General features: G+C 45.8%; 2 protein-coding genes across 2 annotated transcripts in view; both read right to left on the bottom strand.

Moving 5' to 3' along the window:
- GALNT15 (polypeptide N-acetylgalactosaminyltransferase 15) overlaps nucleotides 1-12,661 on the bottom strand; it is a 37,797-nt gene that overhangs the window by 19,871 nt on the left and 5,265 nt on the right. The gene's annotated exons all lie outside the window — the stretch shown is intronic.
- Nucleotides 4,814-7,513, bottom strand: LOC132491286 (SIN3-HDAC complex-associated factor-like). Its single transcript, XM_060100163.1, has one exon. It carries the CDS (start codon nucleotides 7,387-7,389, stop codon nucleotides 6,724-6,726), a length of 666 nt encoding a protein of 221 aa, XP_059956146.1. The 5' UTR covers nucleotides 7,390-7,513; the 3' UTR covers nucleotides 4,814-6,723.

Raw genomic sequence — 12,661 nt, 5'->3', positions numbered from 1 at the left:
TGCACTTCCAGAGTGCTCCTTTCTAGGTTGCAGCTGCTGAAACCACTGGTCCCTCCTCAGAGGAGTATTTGCATTTGAATTGGGGTTGTCTCAAGGACCTCAAACTTCCAGCATCTAAAGGCATCTGTGCTGGTGGGACTTCACACAGAGGGATGATCAGAGGAGGCTGGCCCTGCTCCGGGGAGATGCCACCTGAAGGGTCAGCCCGAGCTTCTCACCAGCTGGACATCCCTCTGCCGGGTGCGTCCCAGCCAAAGCTGGAGCTCTCAACACTCTGGAAACCTGCCCATGACTTTCTGGGCAAAATCCTATGTGGTGGGGGATTGATACTAGGTAAGTGCTTTAACTTAATGGTAAAACAGAAATCTTAGACAATTAAACAAAAAAGCGCATGAACATCTCTTAAGGTAGCTGTGACAATCGTCTTATTGTTTCTGTATTTATACACTATTTCTTTTCATAAAGTATCTAAAGTCACTCTCAAGAAATATGTACCATAAAAGAATGGTAAAAGAAAAAATAAGGCTGAAAAGTCAAGAGTAGGGAAATAGAAACAAGAGTGTGTGGACAAAGAATGTCGCCTGCCATTCCAGTAAAAAGAAAAGAATGTTGTAGCCATCAAGCCAACAGCCAGTGCATCCCTCACCCGCAATGCACCCTGAGGGGATTCAGGATGCAGAAAAAGAGGATACTTAAGATACTTATCTAAGGAATAATTTCAATGAGCCCAGACTTTTGCATCTTCCCTTATGTAGAAAAGCACTAAAATCATTAACTTGAGATATCTGTGTTTTGTGATTAGCAGTTATCTTTTGACGTTCAACTCCATGGTTTGTTTGTTTGTTTGTTTTCAGCAAAACCTCCTATATATCCTCCCCTACCTCTTTGGAGCAGTTCCTCAGAGCTATTTGAGAGCCTGTCTCCCGGGCTATGGTCCTCAGTAAGGTTCCCAAATAAAACATAACTGGCAACTCTTAGGTTGTGCATTTTTCATTAGCTGACAAGTAGAAAGTCAACATCTGGAGAAAGAACATACATTCATAGGTCAAAAAGGCCTTGGTATTTCTAGAGAGATTTTAAAATTTGACTCTGAGCTTCCTGGTAGCCAAAATAAAATGGGAGGTTTATTCTGCAATAGAATTATTACCATCAGAAAAGTTACATACCAGATATTTTAGGGAAAGCAATGTTCTTCCTAGACTGTTTTTTTTTTTTTTTTTACAATTTATAACTTTTTCATTTGAAATCATTTAAGACTCAAAAGAAGTTGCAAAAATAGTACAGAGAGTTCCCGTGTTATCTTCATGCAGCTTCGCCGAGTGATCCACAATGATCCAAACCAGGAACCTGACATTGTTCAATACTATTAACTCAAATACAGATCTCATTTAGATTTTACTAGTTTTTATACCTGGCATTAATTTCTAAAAGAAATTCCTATGGACTTCAGAAAGAAGTCCCTCAAGAGATGACAGTGTCCTTAGAAGCATCCTTAAGATGAATAAAATAATGAACTATATTTTACATGAACCTTTACAGCTTGATTTCAGGGATGGTCAAATAACACATCCAAAGTGGAACCAGTTCCCATGAAGTTTTGCGACGATAACGGAGAGGCCCCAGCGCATGCTGCACTCTCGGCTGAGTCTTCGACCCCCTCTACCCTCCCTCTCTCCCACCCCACAGCCCCTCCTCTCACCCCAGGCCCTGGTGGAGCTTTCCTCCTGCAGTCTATCCGAGTTCGAGAAGTTCCACTCTGCCCCCAGAACTGCTCTAGATCTGCTCACAAACAGGTTCAAATTTCCCTTTGTGTGTTCTCCATTTCCTGTGTGGTTGTACATATTGGCAGATCCAGGGGTTCTAGAGATGGGGACCTCCAGTGGCTGTTGAAAAGATATCTTGCCTCAGTGGACTCAGTGAGTACAGAAAACCTAAAAACGTTACTTGGGCGATTGTTCGGAGGCTGGCTGTTTTCCAAGTCAGACAGGAGAGGAGTTTGGGGACAAGGAGGCCTGCAGATGGGATGCCCATGGGTGCAGATTCAGAGGGACTGAAGCTCATCACCTCAGGGCAGAACACAGCCATACCTTCCCCGGGGCCTGACCCCTTCTCCACCCCAATCTATAGAATATGTGGACAGGAAACAACACTTCTGTGTCTGTGTGTCTGTGTGTCCGTGTGTCTTTGTCTGTGTGCACGCATGTGTCCTTGTAGAATGGTGGTCAAAAGAGCTTGGACTTCGGAATCAGACAACTTTTGATTTGAATCTCCCCCCTGCTACTCGCTGAGTTTCTTTGGGTAATATACTCAATATTTAACGCTCCTCAAGTCAGGAGACGGGGGAGCTTCCTGCCGGGCTACAGAGCTGGGGACCCTGGGCAACCGACTTTCTCTCCTTGGCCTCACAGGACGTTCCCTGCAGAGATGATTCAGCTGTGGATGCGGGAGCCCCGCTACTTTCTAGCTGTGCAGACGACCCTGGACAAGTAACGTGGCTTCCTGGGGCCTCGGTGTCTGCAGGCGGGTGACAGTAGCCCCCGTGTTGCAGGGCTGCTGTGAAGATGAGATGGCTTTTCCACGAAGCACTAAGAATGGTGCTGGCACTGAGCGCTGGGTAAGTATTCGCTGCCATGATCAGAGGATGTATTATCACTACAGGATGGATCAAGAAGGCTCTTCCAGCCTTGAAATTCTGTGTTTCTGGCTCTTCTTTGCATAGGAGAGGGGGAAGGGAAGAGGACAAACCAGGGGAGCAGGGGTTTCAAAGGGAATCTCAGAGGACTCCCCTCCTCTCCCTCCACTAGGGTTTTCTAGGTTTTATGCATAGATAGAACTGTGTTCTCTCTTCCTGGTGAGAGAGGTGGGTGAAGAGATGACAGGCAAGCCTGGGATGAGCTCAATAGGCTGTGAGGACTTTGAAAGGCAAATGGGCTTCTAGAAGCTCTTCCAAGGCCAAGGGCGGTACCTCCCTGAGCCACGGAGGCAGGTGTCCTGGCACCAGCTCCGAGAGGACCCTTCACCTGCCCCGTGGAAACATGCTCACACGGGCTCCAAGACATAAACAGGTGGCGCCGGAACACCTCTTCAGGCAACCGCAGAACTGCCCGGAGCCGTGAACTGGAAATAGCCGTGGCGGTACCGTGGCCTTTCAGGGCTGAGCGGCGTGGGCTCCTGCGGGAAGGCCAGTGCTCACACCGTGGTCTGAGAGCAGCACTAAGTATCATCAACAGAGGTGTGGCGAGGCCTGTGTCTCGGGGCCAGGGAAATGATCTTCAGAGGAACCAGGATTGATTCTTTTGTTTCTGGGGGGCGGGGTGAGCAGGCGCAAGGGCCTGTGGGCAGGGCAGGCTGTGTAGACCCCCGTGGAAGGAAGGGCTCTGGATACATGCCTGGGCTTCTGCGGTCCGTGGTCATCAGCCCGTGGTCATCAGCACTGGGTCTCATAGGGGTGGGCAGACGGGCCCATGTGGTAGCACAGCATGGAGAAGGGGGGTGTGACATGTGATACCCTGAGAGCTCAATCACCGTGACAGTTCAGGGCATCTTAGGAAGAGTCCGTATGTGTCATCAAGCTTTGGCATTGAGTTCAAATCCTGGATCTGTCCTTGTGTGACTTGGACAAGAGACATAAGCTCTCTGATAACCATCTTTCCTTTCAACAATTTCCAGATCCCCAGAACCAGTCACATCTGTAGTAATCAGTTGTTATTTTTCAAAATACTTTTGATTCCAGTAAGTCCTTTTTGAGCATGCATTTTACTTAACCTCAGTATTTTTCATCTGTAAAATGGGTTTGTTGGAAGGATCAAATGAGTTAATTCATACAAAGTACTTAGAGCAGTGCTTTACTCATAAGTAACAGCTCAATACATGCTAGCTATTATTATTTCTTACAAGCCTCCCAAGGGCCTGAATACCTCTCTAGGCCTCAGTTTCTTCCTCTGTAAAATGAGAATAAGAAGTAGAGTTATTTTAGAGGACTACTTAAAGATTATAAACTTCATATAAATGGAATCATATAACATGGAGCCTTTTGTGTCTGGCTTCTTTCACTTAATATAATGTTTTCAAGGTTCATCATGTTGAAGCATGTATCAGTACTTCATTCCTTTTTACTGATGAATAACGTTCCATTGTTTGAATAAAATAATGTTCCATTGTTTGAATAGACTGTATTTTATTTATCCATTCATCAGTTGACGGACATTTGAGTCTTTCCATTTTTGGTTATTATGAGTAATGCTGCTGTGAACATTCATGTATAAGTTTTTGTGTGAACATATGTTTTCAGTTCTCTTGGGTATAGAGCTAGGACTGGCATTGCCGAGTCATGTGGTAAATCTATGTTTAATATTTTGAGGAACTGCCAAACTGTTTTCCAAAGCAGCTGCACCATTCTACATTCCACCAACAACTTCTTCACATCCCTGTCAACACTTGTTATTATCTGGGGTTTTTATTAGCCATTCCAGTGTGGGTGAAATGGTACCTCACTGTGATTTTGATTTGCATTTCCCTACTGACTAATGATTTGAGCATCATTTCATGTACTTTTTCACTATTTTCTATGTATTCTTTGGAGAAATGTCTATTCTAATCCTTTGCCTATTTTTAAGTTGGATATCTTTTTATTGTTATTGTAAGGGTTCTTTATATATTCTGATACAAATCCCTAATCAGATACATGATTTGCAAATATTTTCTACCATTTCTGGGTTTGTGTCTTCACTTTCTTCAAGCACAAAATTAAAAAATTTTATGACGTCCAATTTTTTTTTTTTTTCTAGTAAGACTAAATTTATTCAATACCCTAGTAAAAGTCTTGATTATAAGTATCCAACAGTATAAAAAGTACAAAACAGATTTGTAGATTTCTAATATATTAATACAAAGTGCATGACTACATACAGTACATCCTACAGGCAAAGAGAGGTGGAAGGGGAAAAAGAAGACTGTGGTTGAGGTCTAGTAATAAATAAATAAATACAGAAGTAGAGATGATCCATATTATAGTATATTCTACCACCAATACTGCAGCCAAAATGTACAAAATAAAAAGAGAGAAAAAAAAAACCATTTCAAAATAACTCAGGAGGAAGATGATAATGGCTGGGATTCTTGTAATACACCTCAAAGTCTGTGGGAAAGCTGACCCAACTCACTATGTAGTCTGTGCATATGGTGGCTTGTAGTTTTTTCCAAAGGAAGAAATATAAAATTTTAAGCTTAGATTAAGAACTATAAAACTATAGGGTACCCATAAAAATTGGCTCACTCCTTCTTGTTACTTATACTATCCAATCTTTAAAATCCAGTTTTAAAAATAAGCACTGAGTCATGTTATTACAAGGTAGGCAAATGACCCTCCCGCATTATGAAAAGTCTGAACTGGTGATATATTCTTCCTGAACTTTTAGAAAAGAGGCAATAGATAGTACTTTGGTTTGGGTTCAAGTAAAAGGCTTTTAATGAAGGTTTTACAATTGAAGAGCTCCACGTTTAGGATGTATAATCTAACACCTCAATGTTCAGAAAGCCTGACTAAAAGAAACCAAACCAAAACCAACCCACTCAGCATTAACACACACCTCTTTTCTTTTAGTAGAATTTTACTTTAATATTGAATGAAAAACAAAAAACAAAAACCCAAAACCCAAAACCCTAATAGGTTAAAACAAGTCAAACAACCATTCTACACAGATAAAACCTTCACAAAGGTCAACCGAAGTAATCCAGAGCTAAAACTGAATTGTGCAGATTTTCAATGAAGTCACCAGTCATGTAACATAAATTATTTACACACTTGCAAGCCCTCTAAGAAATGTGCCCCAAGAAGCATTAACCTTTGTTTTTTTCATGTGCCATCCTGAAGACTTGCACATTTTATTTTTCAGATAATTTAACGTTTTTAATAGAGTGCATTCTCTACCAAGGGGTAATGCTTTGGTACTATTCATATAGGATTGCCTATCCTAAAGATGTGACATTTCCCCAAGAGGAACTTTGATTATGCTTTAGAAGTTTCATATAAATTAAAAACTTTATCAAATATCAATATGGAGGGAGGTGACACAGGATGCAACATATACAGTCAAGTTACCTCTGTATATTTAGAAATTACTCCTTCAAGATATTCGCACTAGAGAGCTTAGTCCGTCCTGCTTAATATTCAGTAGTACAGGTTTGAATCATCAGAACCTTGGCAACGCCTTAATGTTTCAAAGTTATTAACAACTACCTCTAGGGGCAAGTCTGTGTTTACTGAGTTATGACAAATTTATTATAACGAAGGAAAACAAGTGTAGCCAGCCATCTTAAAAAATGCCCCAACCACTGCTTCTCAATATAGAAAGACTAAAACTACATACGTTTATCATACAACAAATCCCATCTCTGTCCCCTGAAATTCCCCTAATTTCATTCATTAGAAGGGGATTTTTTTTTTTTAAAAAAGCCTTAAAGAGCACTTTACAGCAGCATTCAGCTTTCCTATGAAATACTCAGCATCTTAAATATTATGTACACTTCTTTTTTTTCTTTTAGTAAGCTAGATACTGGCTTCAGACTTTGTGGAACTGGAGGGAAAATAACCCACTCAAAACTATTCTAGAAATCAACTTTTGGCAGAATAACAGGTATCCAAGTTAAAAATAGGAAGGTCATTTTGTTGGTGTTTTCCAAAATTTAACTCATTTTTTTGTTCCCCTTCTACATCAACCTCAGTCACCACTCCTGAGTGGAGATGGGCAGAGGCTCTGGCCCCTGCACCTCCGGCTTCTCAGCAGCTGCTTTCTTATTGCTGCAGCAAGGCTTGAATAGATGTGTGTCGATGAGGACTTCCCCAAAACGGCCTTTATAGATAATGCCACAGCATATTTTCTGTCTTTTCCAGTATGTGAGATCTAAAAAGGAAAACACTGGCGTTCTGTTAGAGCCAGAAGCCATCTCTGTATCTGCGCCATCATCTGACTGGTTACTATAACAAGGAGATTGAGCTGGAGAGGCACTTGAGGTGGTACTGTGAGCATCAGAATTGTGACGTTTAAATTCCTTCTGCAGTTTACTGATCTGGTTGCTTTTTATCCTGTTTCCAGATAGAGTTTTCACTTTCTTTGGTTTCAGGGTAGTCTTTAGACTGGGTCCTGCCCTTGCATCTACCACATGATTCCAGTTTTTTTTTGATCCTGCTGGCAATTTCTTCCATCTTTTCACAAGCAGGACACAGGCATTACAGATGTCTCCTGAACGAGTCTCATGTAACCCAAAACAGCTCTGGAAGTCCTTTTCATAGCGTTTACTGTCAGTGAATCGAGAACTGGAGGATTTAGCTCTGCAAATACAGCAGCCCTCTATACTTCGGTACATCTTTGGCTTGTGAAAACCAAACATCTTTTCTTCTGGGCAATAGTCTGCCAAAAGCAGACGTTCCACGCGCAATAACGTTCCCGAGGTGCGGAGTGCACGCCAAGCCAAGCCCACCTCCCAATCGCTCCCTCCTCCTCAACTGCCTTGTCTAGAAGATGACGTCCAATTTTTAAGCCACTAAATTTTGAGGTCGTGTGTATGCAGCACTAGATAATGGATACACAGTCCCGTTTTAAAGATGAGGAAATTAGAGCCCAGAGAGCTTAAGTGACTTGCTTAAAGTTGCACAGCAAATTGCTGATGGTCATTGTGACTCTAAACCTTGTGCTCTTGACCAGTATATACATATCCCCATCTTGGACTGAAGTGCTAACAGAATGTTCTGGATTCAGAGTCATAAGGCTTGGGTTCTGATGTCCAAATCACAGTGACTGTGATGAGGGGGGTGTTTTTTGAAGAACATGCAATCCATTGGTTTCATCACAAGCTCTGGACTGTCTACACTGATTCAGTAAAGTCCTTAGAAAGCAACTTACTTTGATCCCACTGTCTTGGCTGCCTTAGAAATTTGCTTCTGTGGAGTTCTGCTTGACATCATGCTCTCAGCTTTGATCAGAGAACAGTACATGAAGGCATTTCAGGACACCTGCTTTGCATTACAGTCTCTGTAACACCTGTGGAGGGGAATTGTCTCCTCCAGCACTTTCTATCCCCTCCATGCAACTTTGGAGGGAAATTCCTGTCAGATAGAAGTGCCAGGAAAAGCTTTTCCTCCTCTGAGGACCTGGTGTGTTTCCTCTTCCTGAGCAACAAGGATCATGATACTTATCGTGTTTCCTTTTTCACTTCGGCAGCCAGGAAGCTCAGAGTAAGGAAGTAGGATATTTAGTCATTGGTTGCTTATTTTCATTCTAATTTTCTCTTTGATCTTGATCTTCCATCTTTCCATCCAGTCATTTAACTGATATTGACTGACAACCTACTATGTGTGAGGACTGGAAGATGAATTAAGTAGATAAAATCCTTGAAGCAGAATCTGTGGTGCCCTGCCCATATCCCCTCGGGGATATCATATAATACAGCACAGCCTGACTTCCAATTGCCCGAGCGTTTTCTCTGACTGCCAGAGATGCTCTCCTTAAGCACCAGATGCCTGAAGAGGTGGAGCGTAACCTCCCTCCACCCCTGGGAGCTGCCCTCAGTCAGTGACTAAAATGAGTTGTTGTATTAATATCCAGCAACCCAGACCCTAAGGGTGGGGGTGGGTAACCACGAGATGCTATCTCCCAGGTTCCCCCCAGGGCTGAGCTCTAGCTGCCTGCAGAGGTAACTGCCTGCAAACCCACTTTTCATTGGCTGCTCCACCCTCCCTGTCCCCTACCAGGGCTCCCAGGCATCACCTGCAAAACAACTCTTTGTCCTTAGGGTCTGCTTTGGGGGAGCCCAAACTCAGATAGTCTCTGATATCGTGGAGTTTATATCCTATTAAACAGAAAACCGAAGAATTATTCAACAACTGAAGCCAGGACCTGAGAGTGGGTGGGACACAGTCAGAGAAGGTGTGTGAGTGGGGAGAGGTGTTCCTGGCAGAGGTCACAGCCTCTGCTAAGGCCTGGAGGTGGGAAGGGGCTTGGCCTGTACCAGGAAAGGAAGGAAAGATTTTCTAAAGTATACTTCCCTTTATCTTGACTAAACATGATATTAATAGCAATTTTCTATTTCCTAATATATCTTCAAATCCTTTGAGGGAATAAAGTAGGCAGGTAAACAAGCAAGAGAGCAAAAGGTCAGTGGTCCACGCAGGGGCCCTGGGCAAGTCGCTTCCCTCCCCCGGTGACCTGGGTTCTTTCTGTCCAGTGGGGATGTTTTTCCTGCTCTGTCTGTGCCACGGCTTTGCTGGGGGGTGTGAATGAGGCGGGGCAGAGAAACAGCTTTTGTACATTGTGAAGCAGTGTCCAAATGTCACCAGGTACTCATGAAGGGATCCAGGAAGAAATGCATGCTTTCATTATTAAATAATGGAGGCATTTTCTTTGTCCTTCAACCATACACCTGGTGAATACTTTACTGTCTCAGTTTGTATACATCACACAAGTGTCCAAAAGCCCACCCTGACCTATTTGTCCATCTTCTGAGTGGCAGCAGGTGGGGAAGGAAAGACCCAGGGCTTTGGAATCAAATCAATGTGGCTTTGAATCTTGGCTCTGTTATTTATTTATATCCCTTAATTAGCCAGCACAGGGAGTCTGAGACCTTTCTCCAGCCCACGGCTGCTGCCTGGATTAAAAGGGATCATTCAGGCCCAGGAGAGCCGCTCAATGAGTGCAAATTTTATGTCTTCACACTCCAAGATCAGGAGAGCCTGCGTCTGTGTTTACACACAGATGCACGCCCTCACTTCATGCAGCTCCAGGGTCCCCGTGAACTCAGAACATGCATTTGGAGGCTGATTCTGAAGAGAATGAGTCACAGCAGTGCACCAGATGGCCTGGCTGTGACACAAGCCCTCTCCTGCTCTTCCCTTGCCTGGCCAGAGTAGAAAGGTTTCTGCCGGGTTTTCTAAAGCTGGTTTGGAGTGACTGACCCCCTGCTCCTACCAAATCAGCAGAGGCCCCCCCACTGAGACGGGCTTCCCTGTCTCAGCCCTGAGCCCAGCGATGTAACAGCTGGTTACTTGTCTGCATCCCTCAGTGTACCCTGAGCTCTTTGGGGGTGGGGCCGGGGCTTGCTCACCTTCTCACTTTTAATAGTCGCTAAACAAATAATTATTCAATGAATGAAGGTGGACACTGTTCTTGCTCTCAAGGGCTGTATAGGCTGGCTGTCTGTAGACACAGGACAATAATACCAATTTCCTGCATTCTGGGAAAACCCCAAGGTTCAGCCCATTGTGTCTCTAATTGGTAGAGTTCACCTTGGGGACACCAATTTCCAGGCCAGACCTGGGGATAGAGCGGCTGGGGACACAGCCTGCGGACGATGCCTTAGAAGGATGGACAAAGGAGCTTACAGATGAGAAAGAAATGTGGAAGGGCTGGAGCCTGTAGGTGAGGCTGAGGCTGCCAGCCTGTCACTCGCCACGGTGGAGACAAGTCACACAAGGTGCATGCAATCCCCTTCGCTTTGTGGGAGTCCTCTGAAGTCTCCCAGCCTCCTTCTGAGGGGCTCCAGGCATCCTTGGCTTTGCTCTGATCCTGGCTCCCTAGCCCTGGACTAAAGATGGGTACCGACTAGGAGTCTCTGGTCTGAACACTGAAGGCTCCTGGTGCAAGATCTCCTCCTAACAGGGACAGCTGCCCCAAGAATGGCCAGATGCCCCAGATCGATCCTTGGTCTCAAGGTGATATTCAGACACACGGCGAGGGTCAGCAGCTGGTAGCAGGTCACAGAAAGGGCAGTAAGCCAACGATGAGGCATCAGAAGCCAAGAGGTAGCCCAGCGCTTCTCAGATCTTAACAGGCACTCACATCACCCTGTATCTCCATAAATGCATATTTGGGGTCCAGGAGGTCTGGGGTGGGGCCTGAGAGTCTGCATCTCTAGTGAGCAAGCTCCTAGGTGATGTTGATACAGGTGGGTGCTAGACGACAGCTTGAGTAGAGGACAAGACATCAGCAGGACATCAGCAGGGAAGTTGCAACAGGAGTGAGTGCCGGGCCTCTAGCTGCCAGAGGACATCAGGAAGGCACATTCCCAGGAGCACTGTGACCCGTGAGTCCCCTTCCTGCACTGCCTGCAGTCTTCCCCGGGCAGTCCCTGCTCCTTACTTCCCTGGGAAGACTCGAAGTAACCCTGCCACCTGCAGTCACATGAGTGTCTCTGTTCCTTTTCACCTAAGGGGACCTAGATCAGTAGCTCCCGGCCTGGCTGCACACAAGCATCACTTAGAGAGCGAGTCCCGGTGAGCTGTATTTTGCTTGGTTGGTCTGCGGGTGGGGAGTCTGGCCGTGATGATTCACAAAACGCTCACATGCAGGCAGGGCTGTGAACCGTAGGCCTCATCAGCTTACTCAAACTTTAACACGGACATAAACCACCTGCAGATCTTGTTAAAAACAGAATTTTTCAAGCAGTAGGTCTGAGTGGGCCTGAGACTCAGCATTTCTGACGCTGCAGGTCTGAGGCCCACACTTAGAGTGGCACTGCGGTAAATAACACCAGCTTTCCCTAGTAATTAAAAAAAGATAAGATGCAGGTTGATCACTTCTGATCTAACCCCCGAGGCTGGCCCGAAGCACAAGGCAAGACCCCACTGCACTGGGCACCACAAGTGCATTCGATCTCAAAGAGTCACACTCAGCTCTGTCTATACCACAAGCCCACTATGGGGGCCGGGTCCAGGGTGGAGATCCAGGGAGGCGCCGCTCCCGGCCGTGGCTACGCTGGACTCGGGGGCTTGGTGCTTGTGGGTTCCCTTTGACACCTGGCTGGCCAAGTCCCATACATACTGGGTTGTTTTCCCTCTCTTGTTGATGGAGGGGGATGAGCTGGGCTCCAGCCCCCAGTCTCTGCCCCAGGCTACTAACCCCTCCCCAAGGGGCATGCCCACTCTCCCAGATTTACTGATGATGCCCTGTCAGCTGCCTCTCCTCTCTTTTGCAGCCCAGGTGCCAAAGCCATCCTAGGGTGTCTCGCTGCCCACCAGGAACTGACCTGACCCTGTGGACTGCAGCACCCCTCCTCCTTGACAACAAAGCTCCTGCCAAAGGGGCCTCTGGAGCAGGAGTCGGGGGTGGGGGGTAAGCAGAGGAGGAGATGCTCCTTCCTACCTCCCCCCACTGGCGGGGGAGTGCCTGGTGCCTCGCAGCCCTGGTTCTCAGCCCTGGCTGCACATTGGAACTACCAGGGGACACCCAGGCCTCACCCCAGACCAACTAAATAAGAATCCCTGAAAGTGGGACCCGCGCAGGAGTCCTTCTTAGGACTTCCCAGGTAATTCCGATGTGCTGCCAAATTTGTGATGACTTAGCAGCTGGAGGGGCAGAAAATAACTCATGGGTCAGAAAAAGGACAGTGGTGTGAGGCCCACAGCTGCCCGCTCCAATCTTCCTCCCTCTTTCCAACTCACTCCTAGGTCCTATGCTAGAGAATACAATAAGGGCATCTTCTGTTTGGACTTGAACACTGGGGGGTGGGGGGGCGGGTTGGCGCGGGGGAATCAGCACACATTTCATCTCATTTGATCCACAACCCTACGCAAGGGTGTTATTTTCATCGACATTTTACAGTTGGAGAAACCGAGGCTCAGAGAGGTTGAGTGATTACACAAGGTCACACAGTAAGGGGTGGTGTCCAG

The sequence above is a fragment of the Mesoplodon densirostris genome, chromosome 5, assembly GCF_025265405.1.
Source record: "Mesoplodon densirostris isolate mMesDen1 chromosome 5, mMesDen1 primary haplotype, whole genome shotgun sequence".
NCBI lineage: Eukaryota > Metazoa > Chordata > Mammalia > Artiodactyla > Ziphiidae > Mesoplodon > Mesoplodon densirostris.
Note: the sequence above shows the minus strand (reverse complement) of the source record. Positions and strands in the feature narration are given on the sequence as shown.

Excerpts from the sequence above, each read along its gene's own strand:
- LOC132491286 (XM_060100163.1), bottom strand. The coding sequence starts at position 7,389 with ATGTTTGGTTTTCACAAGCCAAAGATGTACCGAAGTATAGAGGGCTGC.